Below are 22,345 nucleotides of genomic sequence, written 5' to 3' on the forward strand. Positions count from 1 at the left end.
CCTGTCTGGTTGGCTGCCAGTGACTAGTGTTGTTCCACAGGGGTCGGTGTTGGGACCACTTCTTTCTATGCTGTATAGAAATGATTTAGATGATGACATTGATGACCCCTCTTCACAGCCCCCCCCCCCCACCCTGCTCTCGTGACTACACCCCTCCCCATCTGAAACCACCATGGTGGGCTTCACAGCTGAACAGGTGAGAAGACAGCTGAAACATCTCCACCCAAGCAAGGCTGCAGGCCCGAATGGTGTCAGCCCCAGGGTGCTCAAAGCCTGTGACCCCCAACTATGTGAAGTACTTCACCACGTCTTCAACCTGAGCCTGAGTCTCCAGAGGGTTCCTGTGCTGTGGAAGATGTCCTGCCTCGTCCCTGTACCGAAGACGCCGCGCCCCAGCAGCTCCAATGACTACAGACCGGTGGCATTGACCTCCCACCATCATGAAGACCCTGGAGATACTTGTTCTAGAGCAGCTCCGGCCTATGGTTAGGCCACACTTAGACCCCCTCCAGTTCGCCTATCAGCCCCGACTAGGAGTTGAGGATGCCATCGTCTACCTGCTGAACCGTGTCCATGCCCACCTGGACAAGCCGGCGAGCACTGTGAGGGTCATGTTTTTTGACTTCTCCAGTGCGTTCAACGCCATCCGCCCTGCTCTGCTGGGTGAGAAGCTGACAGTGATGCAGGTGGATGCTTCCCCAGTGTCATGGATTATTGATTACCTGACTGGCAGACCACAGTACATGCGCTTGCAACACCGTGTGTCAGACAGAGCGGTCAGCAGCACTGGGGCTCCACAGGGGACTGTCCTGTCTCTCTTTCTCTTCACCATCTACACCTCGGACTTCAACTACAACACAGAGTCTTGCCATCTTCAGAAGTTTTCTGATGACTCTGCCAGAGTTGGATGCATCAGCAAGGGAGATGTGGCTGACTACAGGGCTACGGTAGGAAACTTTGTCACATGGTGCGAGTAGAATCATCTGCAGCTTAATGTGAAAAAGACTAAGGAGCTGGTGGTGGACCTGAGGAGGGCTAAGGCACTGGTGACCCCTGTTTCCATCCAAGGGGTCAGTGTGGACATGGTGGAGGATTACAAATACCTGGGGATACGAATGGACAATAAACTGGACTGGTCAAAGAACACTGAGGCTGTCTACAAGAAGGGTCAGAGCCGTCTCTATTTCCTGAGCAGACTGAGGTCCTTTAACATCTGCCAGACAATACTGAGGATGTTCTACAAGTCTGTGGTGGCCAGTACTATCATGTTTGCTGTTGTGTGCTGGTAGAGCAGGCTGAGGGCAGCAGACACCAACAGAATCAACAAACTCATTCGTAGGGCCAGTGATGTTGTGGGTTGGAACTGGACTCTCTGACGGTGGTGTCTGAAAAGAGGATGCTGTCCAAGTTGCATGCCATCTTGGACAATGTCTCCCATCCACTCTATAATGTACTGGTTAGGCACAGGAGTACATTCAGCCATATAACCATATAACAATCACAGCACGGAAACAGGCCATCTTGGCCCTCCTAGACCGTGCCGAACCCTTAATCTCACCTAGTCCCACCTACCCGCACTCAGCCCATAACCCTCCACTCCGTTCCTGTCCATATACCTATCCAATTTTACCTTAAATGACACAACTGAACTGGCCTCTACTACTTCTACAGGAAGCTCATTCCACACAGGAATGAGCCAGAGACTCATTCCACTGAGATGTAACACTGAGCATCATAAGAAGTCATTCCTGCCTGTGGCCATCAAACTTTACAACTCCTCCCTTGGAGTGTCAGACACCCTGAGACAATAGGTTGGTCCTGGACTTATTTCCACTTGGCATGATTAACTTATTATTATTTAATTATTTGTGGTTTTATATTGCTATATTTCTACACTATTCTTGGTTGGTGCAGCTGTAACGAAACCCAATTTCCCTCCGGATCAATAAAGTATGTCTGTCTGTCTGTTTGTTGACAAGTTTGCAGATGATACAAAGACTGGTGGAGGGGTAGGTAGTGTTGAGGAAACAGGGAGAATGCAGAACGATTTAGACAGATTAAGAGAATGGGCAAGAAAGTGGCAAATGAAATACAATGTTGGAAAATGCATGGTCATGCACTTTAGTAGTAGAAATAAATGTGCAGACTACTTTCTAAATGTGGAGAAAATCTGAGGTGCAAAGGGACTTGGGCATCCTTGTGCAGAACACCCTGAAGGTTAACTTGCAGGTAGAGTCAGTGTTGAGCAAGGAAAATTACATGTTTGAGTACTGTTGGGGGGGGGGGGAGACAGAAAAATGGGTCACAGTTAGGAGAGGGAAGGGGAAGAGGCAGGTACTAGAGAGTACCCCAGTGGCTGTACCCATTGACAATAAGTACTCCTGTTTGAGTACTGTTGGGGGGACAGTCTTCCTGGGGGAAGCGACAGTGGCCGTGCCTCTGGCACAGAGTCTGGCCCTGTGCCTCAGAAGGGTAGGGAAAGGAAGAGGAAGGAAGTAGTGATAGGGGACTTTAGTCAGGGGGTCGGACAGGCGATTCTGTGGACGCAGGAAAGAAACTCGGATGGTAGTTTGCCTCCCAGATGCCAGGGACCGGTATATTTCTGATCGCGTCCAAGATATCCTGCGTGGAAGGGAGAACAGCCAGAAATCATGGTACATATTGGTACCAATGACATAGGTAGGAAAAGGGAAAAGGTCCTGAAAGAAGACTACAGGGATTTGGGAAGGAAGTTGAGAAGCAGGACCTTAAAGGTAGTAATCTCGGGGTTACTGCCTATGCCACGCGACAGTGAGAGTAGGAATGGAATGAGGTGGAGGATAAATGCGTGGCTGACGGATTGGAGCAGGGGGCAGGGATTCAAGTTTCTGGATCATTGGGACCTCTTTTGGGGCAGGTGTGACCTGTACAAAAAGGTCGGGTTGCACTTGAATCCCAGGGGGACCAATATCCTGGTGGGCAGGTTTGATAGAGCTGTTGGGGTGGGTTTAAACAAGTTTGGCAGCGGGGTGGGAATCAGAATGTGAGTGCAGGGATTAAGCTGGAAGGACAAGGACATGATGCTAAGAGTTCTGAGTTGATGAGGAAGGACAGGCAGGGGACAGAACATAATTGTAGCCAGTTAAAGGGTTGAAATGTGTCTATTTCAATGCTCGGAGTATTAGGAACAAGGAGGATGAATTTATAACATGGATTAGTACGTGGAACTACGATGTTGTGGCCGTTACTGAAACTTGGTTGGAGGAAGGGCAGGATTGGATGATGCAGGTCCCGGGGTTCAGGTGTTTTAAAAGGAACAGGATGGGAGTTAGAAAAGAGGGGAAGTGACATTTCTGGTCAGGGATAGTACCACAGCTATAGAAGGGGAGGACGCTGCAGAAGGAGTGTCCACAGAGTCAGTCTGGGTGGAAGTCAGAAATAGGAAGGGATCAATCACTGTGCTGGGAGTAGTCTCTGGGCCCCCAAATAGCCCTTGGGACACCGAGGAACAGATAAGCAGGCAGATTTTAGAATGGTGCAGGAAATACAGGGTAGTAGTTATGGGTGATTTCAACTCTCATATTGACTGGCACCTCCTGAGTGCAAGGGGGATAGATGGGGCTGAATTTGTCAGGTGTGTTCAAGAAGGATTCCTGACACAGTATGTGGACCGGCCGACGAGAGGACAGGCTATACTGGATCTAGTTCTGGGTAATGAACCTGGTCAGGTGACAGACCTCTTGGTGGGGGAGCATTTTGGTGAGAGTGACCACAACTCCCTCAGCTTCAGCATAGCTATGGAAAAGGATAAAATCAGACGAAATGGTAAGGTACTTAACTGGGGAAGGGCTAACTTTGAAGGGATGAGGCAGGGACTAGCGAGAGTAAATTGGAAACAAATGTTCAAAGGGGAAAGCACAGAAGTAATGTGGCAGAAGTTTAGGGACCACTTGAGCTGGGTTCAGGATAGGTTTGTCCCACTGAGGCAAGGAAAAAATTGTAGGAAAAGGGAACCGTGGCTGACGAAACGTGAGACAACTCGTCAAGAGGAAAAAAGCATATGTTAGATATAAGAAGCAGGAAGTAGGAGGGGCTCATGAGAAATATAGGGTAGCCAGGAAGGAGCTAAAGAAAGTACTTAGGAGAGCTCGAAGGGGGCATGAGAAGGCCTTGGCATGTAGGATTAAGGAGAACCCCAAAACAATCTATACGTATGTGAAGAACAGGAGGATGACGAGAATGAAGGTGGGATCGCTAAATGATAAAGAGGGCAACATGTGCCTGGAGACAGAGGAGGTTGGGGAGGTGCTAAATGAATACTTTGCTTCAGTATTCACAAGTGAAAAGGATCTTGATCAGGGTGAGGTCGAAGTAGAACAGGCCTATGTGCTGGACAATGTGGAGATTATGGAAGAAGCAGCGCTGGATCTTCTTAATAACATTAAGATTGATAAATCCCCAGGTTGTTGTGGGAATTGAGAGAAGAGATCACAGGAGCATTAGCTATGATCTTTGAATCCTCTTTGGCTACAGGGGAAGTGCCGGAGGACTGGAGAATGGCAAATGTAGTTCCCTTGTTTAAAAAAGGTAATAGGGAGAAACCTGGGAACTATAGACTGGTGAGTCTTACGTCAGTGGTATGCAAATTACTGGAAAGGCTTCTTAAGGACAGGATCTACAAGCAATTGGAGAAGTACAGTCTACTCATGGATAGTCAACATGGCTTTGTGAAGGGAAGATCGTGCCTCATAAGCCTGATTGAGTTTTTTGAAGAGATAACAAAATAAATTGATGAGGGTAGGGCAGTGGATGTGGTCTACATCAACTTTAGCAAAGCATTTGACAAGGTCCCTCATGAGAGACTCATCCAGAAAGTCATAAGGCATGGGATAAGTGGAACCTTGGCTGTTTGGATAAAAAATTGGCTTAAAGGAAGAAAGCAGAGGGTAGTTGTGGAAGGAAAGTATTCTGCCTGGAGGTTGGTGACAAGTGGAGTGCCGCAGGGGTCTGTCCTGGGACCCCTGCTATTTGTGATTTTTATAAATGACCTGGATGTAGAGGCGGAAGGATGGGTGAGTAAGTTTGCAGATGACACGAAGATTGGAGGAGTTGTGGATGGAGCTGTAGGTTGTCAAAGGTTACAAGAGGATATAGACAGGCTGCAGAGTTGGGCAGAAAAATGGCAGATGGAGTTCAATCCGGACAAGTGTGAGGTGATGCATTTTGGAAGGACAACCCAGAAGACTGAGTACAGGATTAATGGTTAGTTACTTAAGAGTGTGGATGAACAAAGGGACCTTGGGGTTCAAATCCATACATCCCTCAAGGTCACTGTGCAGGTTGATAGGGTAGTTAAGAAGGCCTATGGGATGCTAGGCTTCATTAACAGGGGGATTGAGTTCAAGAGTAGAGAGGTCATGTTGCAACTCTACAAATCTCTGGTGAGACCGCACTTAGAGTATCGTGTTCAATTCTGGTCACCTCATTATAGGAAGGATGTGGAAGCTGTGGAGGGGGTGCAGAGGAGATTTACCAGGATGTTGCCTGGTTTGGAGAACAAGTCATATGAAGCAAGGTTAGCAGAGCTGGGACTTTTCTCTTTGGAGCGTAGAAGAATGAGAGGGGACTCAATAGAGGTCTACAAGATTATGAGAGGTATAGATAGGGTGGATAGTCAGTACCTGTTTCCCAGGGCACCAATAGCAAACACCAGAGGGCATATGTCCAAAATTAAGGAAGGGAAATTTAGGGGAGACATCAGGGGTAAGTTTTTTTACACAGAGGGTTGTGAGTGTCTGGAATGACTTGCCAGCGATGGTGGTGGAGGCTAAAACATTAGGGGTATTTAAGAGCCTCTTGGACAGGCACTTGGATGAAAGAAAAATGGAGGGTTATGGGGTAGAGTGGGTTTAGTATTTTTTTAAAGGATTATATGGGTCGGCACAACGTGGAGGGCTGAAGGGCCTGCACTGTGCTGTAGTGTTCTATGGTTCCATGAAATGTCATTCATTTCAAGAGGCCTGGAATCCAGGAGCAAGGATGTGATGTTGAGGCCTCACCTTGAGTACAGTGAACTGTTTTTGGGCTCCTAATCTTAGATGAGATGTGCTGGCATTAGAAAGGGGTTAGAGGAAGATCACAAGGATGATTCCAGGAATGAAAGGATCATCGTATGCGGAACATTTGATGGCTCTGGGTCTGTACTCACTGAGATTTAGTAGGATGAGGGGGGGATTTCATTGAATTGTTGTGGTTTGGAGGCTTCTGTGCTTCAGGGACTCAGAATTTGCAAGTAATGAGATTAATCAGGGTGAAGTTGTGGTCTGCAGACAATAGGCAGGGGTCTGGTGAATGATACCAGCCATTGGCACGCCTGAATGTTCGTAAGCACAAGGGGTTCTGCAGATGTTGGAGATCTTGAGCAACATGTACAAAATTCTGGAGGAACTCAGCAGGTCAGCCAACAACTATGGAGGAGAATAAACAGTCGATGTTTCCCTGCATAGATGCTGCCCAATTTGCTAAATCTTTTCTTAATGATGCACTTAACTTTCACGCCGACACACTTCATCTGGACTGGAAGGGAATGGGGCAGAAGCCAGAAAAATAAGTGAGGGACAGGGGGAGAAGTACAAGCTGACAGGTGAAATGTGAGTGGGGAAGTGGGTGGGTGAATTAAGAAGCTGGGAGGGGGTAAGTGGAAGAGGTAAAGAGCTGGAGAAGGAAAGAAGGAATGTGACAGGAGAGGAGAGTGGAAGAAGGAGGGGACCAGAGGGAGGTGATGTCAGGTGAGGAGAAGGGGTGAGATGGTAACCAGAATGGGGAATGGTAGAGAAAGCATTGTTCAAGGTGTAGGTAAGACTATTGAAACAATCAGCCAACTAGACTTGGAGGGAGTCACAAGAGACAGCTGGAAACCACTATGAAATCAACTCAACACTTTAGTAAGCTTGTAGTTAATTCAGCCCAATTAACTGTCGAAGCAGGGTGGGGGCGGCACGATCACTATTACAGTACTAGCAACAAGGGTTCAACTCCTGCCGTAGTCTGCAATCCACCCTGAGATTCTACCTATCTTTCCAAGCATAGTACTGAATTCAAAGTGTGGCATTTGAATTTGTTTATTCAGGCAGATGGAGTTTGGCTGTTCCCGCCCAATGATCGTCACCAAGCAAGAGTTAATAACAGGCCCACAAAGTTCCGAGTTACGATGACGATGTTATGGACACTGCCACACGAGGGCGCTCCTGCAACACATTCCAAATCCCCACATATATAGTGTCAGAACCATTGACTTTTCTTTGCAGTCTCACGCTTTAGATCCCATTCGGTACAGTTCAGTGAAGGTGTAGCTCTCGGAACGATGTTGCAAAGAATTTCAAACGGCTACGGGGGGGGGGGGGGCGTACAGCGGTGAGAGGTGAGTGGTGTCACAACGGCAACCTCAGTAAGACCAAGGAATAGACTGCGGAGTTCAGGAACGCACACCAGTCCTCATTGAGGGGGTCAGAGTGGAAAGAGTGAGCAGTTTCAGGTTTCTGTGACGCCTCTGACGATCCATTGTGGGCCCAACATACAAAGACACAACAGTAACTATACTTCAGTAGTACCCCTTCAAAAAGGCAGCATCTGTCACCCGGGGCAGGCTCTCTTCTCATTACCATCCTGGAGGTAACACACTGACCGTCCCCTCCACCGTCATGTATCTCAATGGACAGAGAGCCCATGAATACTTAATGTGTATTTATTTTTATAAAATGTACAAAATCAATTTTGTGCATATACTGGCATTTATACATTATTTAAATTAGTGCCATATTGACATGCTTCACGCTAGACGCCCGTGATATTCCATGATTCATGTTGCTTATAAAAACGGAACCAATTAAAACAGGGTAATTATAAAATATGTACAAATGGTTCCAGTTTGTTGTACGTTCCTTGATCAACTGCCAGAAAGGTCGCAGGTCAGCAGGCCAACTATCTAGTAAACTTGAACTGAGAATCTGCGAGTCCAAGGGAGGTGGGGGTCCGTGCCGGGGGTGGGGTGGGGAACAGATCGTTTTGTTCCTCGTTCTGCCGTTTTGTCGTCTTCCATGTGGTTCTGTGAAGCATCGTGGCCATGTGATGTTGACGCTGAAATCTTAACATAGAAGATGCCTTTCCACAAAACCACCAGTTGTAACAGCAGAGTTAGGCCATTCGGCCCATCCTGGCTGATCTATTTCCAACCCAATCAAACCCTCCAAACTCAGCTTTAGATACACCCAGCTGTCTGTCGCGATGAATTCCACAGATTCATGGGTTAATTCATGGTTCTAATTCATGTGTCCCGTCACCCCCTTCTGGGACGTCGACTGCGTCCTGTCAACCCTACTGGGACATAGACTGTATCCCATCACCCCTACTGGGACATAGACTGTATCTCGTCACTCCTACTGAGCCATAGACTGTACCCCATGGGATGGGATGGGATACATGAATTCAGATTCACGGGTCTGGGTTAAGAAATTCCTCCTCGCTCAAAATGGATGTCCCTCTATTTTGAGGCTGTGCTGTCTGGTGCCAAACTCCATTTCGTACCCACTGACTGCACAATTCAATGTCCATGTGATAAATAAATGCATTTGATCTGATTTGAGATGGGGGAGGGTGCGAGGGAAAGAGAAACCTGGACTGCAGAGAGACCCTCATCAGAGGCAAATGGTGATTGGTCATTCTAGCATAATCACTAATAGCAAAGCTAATTACAGTCAAGAAAGGCCACTCAGCCCATCAAAGGCTGTCAGCACTGCTGGCTGCTTCTTCCAAGTAGCACAGGGTTAAACCCACCCTGGTGGGACTGGTGAACAGATTGCAACATCCCCTCACCCCTGCCACAAGAGTGACCCGTCATGTCTCAGTTATCCACTGAAAAACGAAAAGCATGATCCATGGGATCCGGAAAGTTCATTCCTCTGATTGGACAGGGGTGATTCGCAATGGCTCTGGGCATCTCCAGGGACAGAAGAAGGGGTAGATGGGCTCGGCGAATGTGGTGGCGAAGGAGTGCAGCTTCTGTTTCCTGACAGCATCGTGGAAGGAGACGATACCCTCGTCGTAGTTCAGGAAGATACCGATGAGGGTGACCTTCTCCTTGACGTCCAAGTCTTTGTTTTTCACGTCCTTCACTTCATACCGGTCCCAGCTAAAGCTGATGCACCAGTAGCCTTCTTTTGGACACAGGGTGGCCCTGCCCTTGCGATCTACCGAACTCCTAGCCACCCCCAGGTCCCAGTTGGGGCACTCGGCCACCGACACCTCCCAGTAGTGTTTACCCGCCTCGAAGGCCTGAACGCCCAGGAGGAACGGGTACCGCTCAAACCTCTTGTCATTCTCAGTGACGTTGCGCCAGCCGCCCGCGTCTCGGACAGCCGTCCCATCCTCATACACCTCCAGGTTTCCATTGGCGGTCTCGGGGTCCAGGCGAACTGTGACTGTAAGTGGAGAGCCGTCAGCGTGGGGGGCAGGAATCTGGCCTCTCACATCCCCCTCCCACCCTAACCACATGCCTCTGGTGTTAGACGTTACTACCCTGGGAAAAAGATATTGTCTGTGCCTCTCATTACCTAATTAACCTCAATCAGATCTCCCCTCGGCACCAGCCACTCCAGGGAAAACAACCCACGACAGCAAACCAGGCAAACCTCTTCTGCACCCTCTCCAAAGCCTCAACATTCTCCCTATAATAAAGCAACCAAAACTGTTTGCAATACTCCGGATGTGGCCAAACCGGGCTCTCCTGTTTTTCTTCGCAATTTAACCTTCCTTTACACTTGCTCACATTTGAAACATCGCCTTTCAGTCTGTAAACTTTCCCTCACGGGTAAACTTGTGTCTGTGCAATCATTCTGAATTTTAGCTTTCAGTCATGTGGTATAGTTGTGTTTGTACAATCGCCTGTCAGCCTGTAAACTTTACGTCATCAGGTGACATTTGCTTGTTTAATCGCCTGTCACTATGTAAGCTTTCAGTGAAGGGGTACACTTGTGTCTGTACAATCGCCTGTCACGCTGTAAACTTTCCATCACGGGGTATACTTGTGTCTATACAATCGCCTGTCACGCTGTAAACTTTGTCTGCGGAATACTTGTGTCTGTACAATCACCTGTTGGTAAGACTTCACATGTAAGTCTGTAAACATTCTCTCATGGGGTAATCTGGTGTTTGTACAATCGTCCTGTCAGTTATCTTTCAGTCACAAGGCACACTTGCATTTGTACAATCAACTATCAGTGTGTAAGCTTTCAGTCACGGGATAGACTTGAGTCTGTACAAATGTCTGACAGTGTGTAAGCTTTCAATCATGGGGTATACTGGTGTCTGTACAATCATCTGTCAGTCTGTAAGCTTTCAGTCGCAGGCTAAACTTGTGTTTGTACAATTGCCTGTCAGTCTGTAAGCTTTCAGTAATGGGGTAAACTTGAGTTTGTCTGTAAACATTCTGCCACGGTGTATACTCGTGTTTGGACAATGCCCATCAGTCTGTAAACTTCCAGTTACTGACTATACTTGTGACTGTACAATCGCCTGAATCTGTAAGCTGAGTCTGTACACAACCACAATCACAATTACATCCCATCATGCGATATACCTGTGTTTGTACAATCACCTGTCAGTGTGTGAACTTTCACTCACAGGCTATACTTGTATTTGTATGATTGCCTGTAAGTCTGTAAACTTCCCGTCATGGGGTAAACTTCTGTTTGTACAATCGTCTGTCAAGTTTGTAACTTCCCGTCACGGGGTATACTTGTGTTTGTACAATCATCTGTAAGTGTGTAAGCTTTCAGTAATGGGGTGTACTTGTGTCATACTGTAGCCAAGAAAGTTCACCAACACATTAGCTTCACCTGGCTAGGAGCAGAAGTAGGATAGCTACCTATCAACCTCTGCTTTAAATATACCCAATGACACAGGCATCTGTGGCGATGAATCCCCAGATTCTCCTTATCTGGCTGAAGGAATTTCTCTTCACCCTAGTTCGAAATGGATGCCGCTCTATTATGAGGTTGTGCACCCTGGCCCAAGACTCAACTACTATGGGAAATATCCTCACCACATCCAGTCTATCTAGGCCTTTGAGACCCCCCATTCTTCTGAACCTGGGCGAGTACAGGCCCAGAGACATCAAACACTCCTGATACATTAACCCTTTCATTCCAAGGATTATTCCCATGCGGCTCCTCTGGTCGATCTCTGATGTCAGCACATCCTTTCCTTGATCAGGGGCCCAAACCTGCTCACAATAAGTGTGCTGTGAAAAATGCCTTGTAAAGGATCAGCACTGTATCCTTGCTTTTATATTCTAGTCCACTCACATTCTGTGCACATCCCTCACCAGACTCAAACTGCAAATTAACCTTTCAGAAATCCTGCACAAGGACTCCCAAGTCCCTTTGCACCTTTTTGTATCTTCTCTCCATTTAGAAAATAGTCAACACTTTCATTTCCTCTACCACAATATCACATTTCCCAACTGCCGTTCCTTTGCCCATTCTCCTAATCTGAGTCCTTTTACAGCCTCTGCTTCCTCCAAACTACCTGCCCCTCCACCTATCTTCACATCATCCAGATACATCAAAAGAATTGGTCCCAACACAGATCCCTGTGGAACACCCAGTAGTCACTGGCAGCCAGCCAGACAGGCTCCCTTCATTCCCACTTTTTGCCTCCTGCCAGTCAGCCACGACTTTATCCGTGCTGGAATCTCTCCTGGAATACCACGGGCTCTTATCTTGTTCAGATGCAGCAGAACCCCGACTCAGTTTCCTAAAACCTGAATTCACTTAGCGGGAATCACTTTGGATGCTAGTGGAGAAAGGCGGCTTAATTACCACAAATCCCTTCCCCCACCCCCCAAACTCTCCCAGTTAAACATTCGAGTTTAATCCCACCCCTCCAGCTAGATTCTGAACCACCTCGAGAACAGCAGCTTCATCAGAAAAGACATCACATTCCTGACACGAATCCACCCTCGCCTGTGATCCAGACTGGGAACTGCTCTCCCGATTGGTGCCCAGTCCCAGGTCACTCCCCACCACTCAGAATCCACCCCCCCCCCAAATTAACTGCATTCTCCACTGTTCCTAGGAATCTCCACTGCCATGATCATGTCACCCCAGTAACACAATCCCCCCTCCCCCAGTGATCCCTCCCCCACTGCCATGTTCGTGTCACCCCAGTAACACAATCCCCCCTCCCCCAGTGATCCCTCCCCCACTGCCATGTTCGTGTCACCCCAGTAACACAATCCCCCCTCCCCCAGTGATCCCTCCCCCACTGCCATGTTCGTGTCACCCCAGTAACACAATCCCCCCTCCCCCAGTGATCCCTCCCCCACTGCCTTGCCTTAAAGGGAGCTTGTCACCCTTGGGTTTCTACAACATGTCACCCCTCCCACCTCCCGCTCCCTGCTTCAGTTCCTATGGGAGGGGTTGTCAGGCCACCACCACCCCCACAACACACCCCGACGCATCAGGCCTACCTGCACATCGTAACATCCTTTCCCACTCTGGAAGCGAGGGTGGGGGTAGGGGAGAGAGAGGAGAGAAAAGAAAACAGTATTACTGTTGACAGAATACAGAGCGGCTACTCGGCCCATCCAGTTCTGCTGGACCCCCAGTCGGTTCCAAAGATGTACAGGTTAGGGCAGGCAATGGGGATGTGGCGACATATGACATAGCAGCAGATATGGCCACTTGGATGCTCCGCCATTCCATCATAGCTGACTTATCCCTCTCAACCACATTCTCCTGCCTTCTTCCTCTAATCTTTGACGCCCCAAGTACTTCTCAATATTCACTTTAAATATACTCAATGATGTGGCCTCAGTTATATTTAGAATGGTTATATTAATAGATAAAGGATGTTAATTTAGAGATACAGCACAGTAACAAAGCATCTGACCCAATGAGCTCATACTGCCCAATTACACCCAGTGAACAATTCACCATAGTAACGGGTCTACTCTGTTCAATTACACCCAGTGGACAATTCACCATAGTAACGGGTCTACTCTGTTCAATTACACCCAGTGGACAATTCACCATAGTAACGGGTCTACTCTGTTCAATTACACCCAGTGGGCAATTCACCATGGTAACGGGCCTACTCTGTCCAATTACACCCAATGGACAATTCACCATGGTAACTGGCCTACTCTGTCCAATTACACCCAGTGGACAATTCACCGTGGTAACAGGCCTACTCTGTCCAATTACACCCAATGGACAATTCACCATGGTAACAGGCCTACTCTGTCTAATTACACCCAGTGGACAATTCACCGTGGTAAAGGGCCTACTCTGTCCAATTACACCCAGTGAACAATTCACCATGGTAACGGGCCTACTCTGTCCAACTACACCCAGTGGACAATTCACCGTGGTAACGGGCCTACTCTGTCCAATTACACCCAGTGAACAATTCACCATGTAACAGATCTGTCTGGCCCACTGAGCCCATACTGCCCAATTACACCCAGTGGACAATTCGCCATGGTAACGGGCCTACTCTGTCCAACTACACCCAGTGGACAATTCACCGTGGTAACGGGCCTACTCTGTCCAATTACACCCAGTGAACAATTCACCATGTAACAGGTCTGTCTGGCCCACTGAGCCCATACTGCCCAATTACACCCAGTGGACAATTCGCCATGGTAACGGGCCTACTCTGTCCAATTACACCCAGTGGACAATTCACCATGGTAACAGGTCTGTCTGGCCCACTGAGCCCATACTGCCCAATTACACCCAGTGAACAATTCACCATGGTAACTGGCCTACTCTGTCCAATTACACCCAGTGGACAATTCACCGTGGTAACAGGCCTACTCTGTCCAATTACACCCAATGGACAATTCACCATGGTAACTGGCCTACTCTGTCTAATTACACCCAGTGGACAATTCACCGTGGTAAAGGGCCTACTCTGTCCAATTACACCCAGTGAACAATTCACCATGGTAACGGGCCTACTCTGTCCAACTACACCCAGTGGACAATTTACCGTGGTAACGGGCCTACTCTGTCCAATTACACCCAGTGAACAATTCACCATGTAACAGGTCTGTCTGGCCCACTGAGCCCATACTGCCCAATTACACCCAGTGAACAATTCACCATAGTAACGGGTCTACTCTGTTCAATTACACCCAGTGGACAATTCACCGTGGTAACGGGCCTACTCTGTCCAATTACACCCAATGGACAATTCACCATGGTAACGGGCCTACTCTGTCCAATTACACCCAGCGGACAATTCACCGTGGTAACAGGCCTACTCTGTCCAATTACACCCAATGGACAATTCACCATGGTAACAGGTCTGTCTGGCCCACTGAGCCCATACTGCCCAATTACACCCAGTGGACAATTCGCCATGGTAACGGGCCTACTCTGTCCAATTACACCCAGTGGACAATTCACCATGGTAACAGGTCTGTCTGGCCCACTGAGCCCATACTGCCCAATTACACCCAGTGGACAATTCGCCATGGTAACGGGCCTACTCTGTCCAATTACACCCAGTGAACAATTCACCACGTAACAGGTCTGTCTGGCCCACTGAGCCCATACTGCCCAATTACACCCAGTGGACAATTCACCATGGACCATGGGAGAAAGGGAAGGAGGAGGGGAACCAGAGGGAGGGTTGGGCAGGTGAAGAGAAGGGGGCGAGAGGGAAATCACAGTGGGGAATAGAAAAAAAAGAGAAGAAGGGGAGAGATCACTGGAAGTTCAGAATAAGGTTTGCAGCATACGGAATAAGGTGGACGAACTCAAGACACATTTAGAGATTTGTCAGTGTGACACTGAGCATCACTGAACCGTGGCTGAAAGGCGGCCATAGTTGGGAGTTCAACATCAAAGGATTTACTTTATATCGAAAGGACAGGCAAGATAGCATAGGTGGTGGTGTGGCTCTGTAGGTGAGAGGGAATAACATCGTTAGAAAGAGTTGACATAGGGTCAGAATCTTTGTGGGTGGAGTGAAGGAATTGCAAGGGTAAAAAAGAAACCAAAATGGGAATCATATATAGACCAGCAAATAGAAGCTGGAAAGGGCATGTGATAAGGGTAATGTCACGATTGTAATGGGGGACCTCAATACGCAAGGGGACTGGGAAACTCAAGTTGATGTCAGATCGCAAGAGGGGGAATTTGTTGGATGCTGATGAGATAGCTTTTTAGAGCAGCTTGTCCTCAAGCCTACTTGGGGAAAGGCTTCTTAGATTGGGTGTTACATTATATGCTTAATGTGTGGAGCTTAATGTACAGGAACCCTTAGGAGACTGATTATAATATGGTTGAATTCAAACTGCAGTTTGAGAGGGAGAAGCATCAGTCACATGTATCAGTATCTCAATGGAATAAAGGGAATTACAGAGGCATGAGAGAGGAGCTTGTCCCGGTGGATTGGAGGAGGATACTGGCAGGGATGACGGCAGAACAGAGATGGGTGAAGTTTCCGGGAATAGTTCACAAGGTACAGAATAGATATGTCCCACAGAAGTTTTTCTCAAATGGCAGGGGTAGGCAACTGTGGCTGACAAGGGAAGTTTAGGACTGCATAAAAGCCAAGGAAAGGGCATATAATGTAGCAAAAGTGTGTGGGAAGTTGGATGATTGGGAGATTTTTAAATCCAACAAAAAGGCTATAAGAAGGGAAAAGATGAAATATGAGGGCAGACTAGCCAATAAAATAAAGGACAATGCTAAAAGTTTTTTCAAATATACAAAGAGTAAAAGGGAGGTGAGAGTTGATATTGGACCACTGGAGAGGTAGTAATGGGGGCAAAAAAATAGCAGATGAAAATGAGCACTTTTCATCTGTCTTCACCGTGGAAGTCACCAGCAATGCGACAAGAGATCAGTGAGTGTCAGGGAGCAGGAGTGAGTGCCATTGCTATTACAAAGGAAAATGTGCTAGGCAAACTGAAAGTTGGATAAGTCACCTGGACCAGAATGACTACATCCCAGACTGATAGAAGTTGTTGAAAAGATAAAGGATGAATTGGTCATGATTTTTCAAGAATCACTTGATTCTGGTATGGTCCCAAAGGACTGAAGATTGCAAATGTCACTCCGCTCTTTGAGGAGGAAGGTAGAGAAAAGAAAGGAAATTACAGGCCAGTTAGTCTTACTTCAGTGGTTGGAAAAGTGTTGGGAGTCTATTAAGGATAAGGTTTCAGGGTACTTGGAGATTAATGATAAAATAATTCAAAGTCAGCATTGCAAAGGGAAATCTTGCCTGACAAATCTGTTAGAGTTCTTTGAGGAAGTAACAAGCAGGGTGGACATAGCAGAGCCTGCTCAACAAGATAAAATCCTATGGAGTTACAGGAAAGATACTGGCATAAATAGTGCAATGGCTGACAGGCAGCAGCCAGCAAGTGGGAATAAAGATTGGCTACCAGTGACCAGCGGTGTTCCTCAGGGGTCAGTATTAGGGCCGCTACCTTTCACATTGTTTGTCAGTGATTTAGATAATGCAACTGGTGGCTTTGTAGCAAAGTTTGACATGCTACAGGTAGTGCTGAGAAGGTAATGCGATTTCAGAAGGACAGACAAATTGGAAGAATGGGCAAAAATGTGGCAGATGGAATACAGTGTTGGGAAATGTATGATAATGCATTTTGGTTAAAGGAACAATAATGTAGACTATTATCTACATGGGGAGAAAATTCAAACATCAGAGGTGCCGAGGGGCATTAATTTCAAGGGGAATAGAATATAAAAAGCAAGGAGTTAATGCTGAGGCTTTATAAGACGCTAGTCAGGCCGCACTTGGTGTATTGTCAACAGTTTTGGGCCTCATATCTCAGAAAGGATGTGTTGTCATTGGAGAGAGTCCAGAGGAGATTCACGAGTATGATTCTGGGAATAAAGGGGAGGAGCATTTGGCAGCTTTGGGCTTGTACTCACTGGAATTTAGAAGAATGCGTGCAGATCTCATTGAAAGAGACTTGAGTGTTGAAAGGACTAAATAGGGTGGATGTGGAGAGGATGTTTCCTCTGGTGGAGGTATCCAGAACTGGAGGGCACAGCCTCAAACTTCAGAGGTGACCTTTTAGAACAGAGGAAAGGAGGAATGTTTCTAGCAAGGAGTGGTGATTCTGTGGGATGCTCTGCCGGACTGCACAGGAGGCCAAATCCGTGGGTATATTTGAAGTGGATGTTGATAAGGTTCCTGATTGGTCGGGGCTTCAAGGCATAAGGTGAGAGAGCAGGTGTACGAGGTTGAATGGGATCCAGGATCAGCCATGGTGAAACGATGGAGCGGACTCGAAGGGCTGAATGGCCTAATTCTGCTATGTCTTAAGGAAGTTAGAGAAATCAGTGTTCATGCTGTCAGGTTGGAGGCTATTCAGCCAGAATATGCTCGGCGACTTGAGGAAAAACCCCTGCGCACTGACAAAATCTTGCAGATGGAATTTAATGCAGACAAGTGTGAGGTGTTGCACTTTGCGAGGATCCAGCAGGACGGTGAGCGGTAGGCCACGGTGGAGTGCAGCAGAGCAGACACAGAGACTCTTAGATAGGCAAATGGATGATAGAGGAATGGAGGGCTACGTGGGGAGGGAAGGACTAGATTGTTCTTGGACTGTTACGAGTTGGGCTAGGCACAACATTCTGGGCCGAAGGGCCTGTGCCATTCTATGTTCTATGACTTCCAAAAGCAGCTTACCTATGGAGTGGAGGAGCGCTTCGTACTCTGAAAGAGAGAGAGACATTGCATTAGAGTTTGATCGGTTCACTATGAACGCACTTCTGGTAATCTCCCAGTCACCGTGCCAGCCATATCACCACCACACTCTGTCTCCTTACCCCACCACACGCCCCTCAACCTCATCGCAATCCCCGGGCAAAGTGCTCTCTCAACACTGTGGCAGAGGACAGGTTACTCACACCACTGGCAAATACACAAAGGTTTGGGGCCAGGATGACTCGTACCTGATTTTGCAGCGAGCTTTTGTTTTTCTGAAAGAAAACAGGACATACAGTATATTAAACAAATCAAAAATACAAGAGATTCTGCAGAGGCTGGAGACCTGGAGCAACACACACAGAATGCTGGAGGAACTCGACAAGTCAGGCAGCGTCTATGGAGAGGATACGCTACCTCACCTTACTTGCCAAGCTCTTCCAAGTGTGTCTGCGTCTGCATCTCAGGATCTGTGTGTGATTAAACCCCAAAACCCAGTTTCTGCTCCCATGGCCATTACAGACCACACGTCCCCAAACCCCGCAAGACACTCAGGGAATTCCAACCCAAACCTTGTCCCAGCACCAACACCTCTCTGCCCCCCAAGGCTGCAGCCCCAGACTCTCCGAGCCAGGGTAAAGGGACAGGCTGGTGAGCACACTTCACTCCAGGTGTGGGGTGCCGTCTCGATTATGTTGTATCACTGTCACCAGAGAACAGGATGAGTAGGCCATTTGGCCCCTTGAACACCATCATTCAACACCATCATGGCAGTCCTGCCCGATTTTATTCATTAAGATTGATGAATTTGCAAGGATGTTGCCGGGACTTGAAGACCTGAGTTATAGGGAAAGGTGACGAGGCTAGGATTTCATTCCCTGGAGTACGGAGAGATTTGACAGGTATGCACAATTATGAGGGGTATCGACAGGGTAAATGCCACCAGGATTTTTCCACTGATGTTGGGTGAGACTAGAACTAGAGGTCAAGGGTTAAGGGTGAAAGGTGATCATGAGGGTGAATGTCTTCGGTCGGAGGGTGGTGAGAGTGTGAAGAGTTGGATCCAGGTTCGATTTACACCGTACGATATAGGAGCGGAACTAGGCCATTGGCGGATCAGATCTGCTTCACAGTTTCCTCATGGCTGATCCATTTCCTCTGACTTCTCCCCGTCTCCCTTCATGCCCTGACTAATCAAGAATCTGTCAACCTCTCCCTCAAATATACCCAGTGACTTGACCTCCACAGCACCTTGTGGCAACGAATCCCAGATTCACCACCCTCTGGCTGAAGAAATTCCTCGTCAGCTTCGTTCTAACTGGACATCCCTCTATTCTGAGGCTGTGTCCTCTGGTCCTCGATATCTCATCCTGCGCTGGTCCCACCCCAATCCTGCAAACGCTCAGGAAGGCAATTGTTAGAGGGATTGAATTTAAGAACAGAAAGGTTATGCTGCAACTGGACAGGTCAGAGGTCGGGCCACAGCTGGAGTACTGCGGGCAGTTAACCGGACAGGTCACAGGTCGGGCTACAGCTGGAGTACTGCGGGCAGTTAACCAGACAGAGGTCGGGCTACAGCTGGAGTACTGCGGGCAGTTAACCAGACAGGTCAGAGGTCAGGCCACAGCTGGAGTACTGAGGGCAGTTAACCAGACAGGTCAGAGGTCAGGCCACAGCTGGAGTACTGTGGGCAGTTAACCAGACAGGTCAGAGGTCAGGCCACAGCTGGAGTACTGCGGGCAGTTAACCGGACAGGTCAGAGGTCAGGCCACAGCTGGAGTACTGTGGGCAGTTAACCGGACAGGTCAGAGGTCAGGCCACAGCTGGAGTACTGTGGGCAGTTAACCGGACAGGTCAGAGGTCGGGCCACAGCTGGAGTACTGTGGGCAGTTAACCAGACAGGGTAGAGGTCGGGCCACAGCTGGAGTACTGTGGGCAGTTAACCAGACAGGTCAGAGGTTGGGCCACAGCTGGAGTACTGCGGGCAATTAACCAGACAGGTCAGAGGTCAGGCCACAGCTGGAGTACTGTGGGCAGTTAACCAGACAGGTCAGAGGTCAGGCCACAGCTGGAGTACTGCGGGCAGTTAACCAGACAGGTCAGAGGTCAGGCCACAGCTGGAGTACTGCGGGCAGTTAACCGGACAGAGGTCAGGCCACAGCTGGAGTACTGCGGGCAGTTAACCAGACAGGTCAGAGGTCAGGCCACAGCTGGAGTACTGTGGGCAGTTAACCAGACAGGTCAGAGGTCAGGCCACAGCTGGAGTATTGCGGGCAGTTAACCAGACAGGTCAGAGGTCAGGCCACAGCTGGAGTACTGTGGGCAGTTAACCAGACAGGTCAGAGGTCAGGCCACAGCTGGAGTATTTCGGGCAGTTAACCAGACAGGTCAGAGGTCGGGCCACAGCTGGAGTACTGCGGGCAGTTAACCAGACAGGTCAGAGGTCAGGCCACAGCTGGAGTACTGTGGGCAGTTAACCAGACAGGTCAGAGGTCAGGCCACAGCTGGAGTATTTCGGGCAGTTAACCAGACAGGTCAGAGGTCGGGCCACAGCTGGAGTACTGCGGGCAGTTAACCAGACAGGTCAGAGGTCAGGCCACAGCTGGAGAATTGCGGGCAGTCCTGCTCTCGAGGAAAGACATATTGGCTTTGTGGGCAGTGGTCAATTCCCGAGATGACTACTGGTGATCAGTGGTGTCCGACAGTGAACACTTTTCACATTATTTCTCAGTGATGAGGATGATGGAATTGTCGGGTTTGTGGCCAGGTTTGCAGACAATACAAAGATAGGTGGAGGGGCAGAGGAGTGGGACAGTTTAGGAGAACAGGTAAAAAGGGAAATGAACTCTCGTACAGTGAAATATATGTCATATGGTAGATAAAAGTGCAGACTATTTTATAAACGTGGCGAAAAATCAGAGGTGCAAGAAGATTTGAGAGTCCCTGTGCGGGATTTAATTTGCAGGTTGGGTCGGTGGTGAGGAAGGCAAATGCAATGTTAGCATTCATTTCGAGAGGACTAGAATATAAAAACAAGGATGTAATGTTGAGGCTTTGGTCAGACTGCAATTGGGAGTACTGTGAGCAGTTTTAGGCCTCGTATATAAGAAAGGATGTACTGACTGTGGAGAGGGTCCAGACAACGTTCACAATAATGATTCTGTGAACAGAAGCGTTAATGTCTGAGACGGCTCTGGGCCTGTACTCACTGGGGTTTACGGGGGGGGGGGGGGAGATCTCACTGAAACCCTACTGAGTGTTGAAAGGCCTGGATAGAGTGGATGTTTCCTATAGTGGGGGAGTCCAAGACCAGAGGGCACAGTCCGTTTCAATCAGAGATGAGGAGGAATTCCTTTATCCAGCAGGTGGAGAACCTGTGGCTGTAGAAGCCAAGTCATCGAGTACATTTAATGCCAAGGTTGATCGGTTCTCGATCAGACAGGGCACCAGAAGTTACAGGGAGAAGGCAGAGAATGGGTGGAGAGGGGCAATAAATCAGCTATGATGGAATGGCAGAGCTGACTAGATTAGCTGTGTCTTATGGTCTTAAAGTCTTATGACGGGTTTAGCCTACGAGGAGAGACTGGGATTATATTCTCTAGAATTCAGATGAATGAGAGGGGACGTTATAGAAACATAACGTGATGAAAGAGGCTGGAAGGTTGCTTCAGCTGGTAAGTGAGACTAGAACTAGGGGGCACATCCTCGAGATTCTCTGTGTCCACCCTGAACAGAGTTTCATACAACGTAGAAAGCAGATGCCCTCCCTGGGGTAACTGTCGTTGACTCTCCCTCACACTTCACCGGCTGTGCTCGAAGCCTTTGTCAACTGATATTCGAGTGGCTTGAAGAGACAGCATTCACCCCAGCCTACCCCTCCTCTTCCCTCGCCATCCCCTCCACCATGTCTGTCCCAGGACCGCTCCTTACCCATCTCTTGCAGCAAGTTCTTCTTCTCTGAAACAGAGACAGACAATAATCAGTCACGCAGCAGAGCCCCGCAGGAACGGCCCTCGGTCCCAATGCACTCCAGCCAACTCCGCAAACCCAACAAACTGTGCGGTCTCCCCCACGATCCGGGCTCACCTTAAACCCGTCCCCAACATCAGGAACCAGCCCTTCACCCAGTGTTGGTGCCAAACCCATTAAATTAGTAACAAAAGGGACAACTAAACTAACTCCTCTGTCTAGTGTCCATATCCCTCCACTTTCCTCAAATTCGTGTGCCTGTATAAACATCTCTCAGAAGTCTCTAATGTATCCGCATCTCCCACCACAGACAGCACCCTCCACTCTCTGTGTAAGAGAAAAAGCACTTGCTCCTGACATCTCCTTTGAAATTCCCCCTCTCACCTTAAATACATGCCCTCTGGTATTAGACATTTCACCCCTGGGAAAAAGATGCTCTCTGTGCCTCTCATAACCTTATGGACCTCTATCGGATCTCCCCTCAGCCTCTGACGTGCCCTCTAATCCAGACGGCATCCTAGTGAAGCTCGTCTGCACCCGCTCCAAAGCCTCAACATTGTTCTGGGCGACCAGAGCCGAGAGCAATTCTCCAGGTGTGGCCCAGCTGGAGTTTTATAAAGCTGCAACATAACATGCTGACGTTTTA

At 48.4% G+C, this 22,345-nt stretch overlaps 1 protein-coding gene across 1 annotated transcript in view; it reads right to left on the reverse strand.

Moving 5' to 3' along the window:
* Positions 1 to 7,707: 7,707 nt before the first annotated feature.
* The window catches only part of LOC132385427 (butyrophilin subfamily 2 member A1-like), a 51,614-nt gene continuing 36,976 nt past the window's right edge, over positions 7,708 to 22,345 (reverse strand). Inside the window, exons 9-13 of the mRNA XM_059957488.1 lie at positions 21,661 to 21,687; positions 17,979 to 18,005; positions 17,713 to 17,739; positions 12,506 to 12,532; positions 7,708 to 9,455 (exon numbers count right to left, since the gene is read on the reverse strand). Of these exons, the coding sequence (XP_059813471.1) occupies positions 8,929 to 9,455; positions 12,506 to 12,532; positions 17,713 to 17,739; positions 17,979 to 18,005; positions 21,661 to 21,687 (635 nt within the window). The 3' untranslated portion in view covers positions 7,708 to 8,928. The remainder of the gene's footprint in view (positions 9,456 to 12,505; positions 12,533 to 17,712; positions 17,740 to 17,978; positions 18,006 to 21,660; positions 21,688 to 22,345) is intronic.

The sequence above is a fragment of the Hypanus sabinus genome (assembly GCF_030144855.1).
Source record: "Hypanus sabinus isolate sHypSab1 chromosome 5 unlocalized genomic scaffold, sHypSab1.hap1 SUPER_5_unloc_1, whole genome shotgun sequence".
Classification (NCBI taxonomy): domain Eukaryota; kingdom Metazoa; phylum Chordata; class Chondrichthyes; order Myliobatiformes; family Dasyatidae; genus Hypanus; species Hypanus sabinus.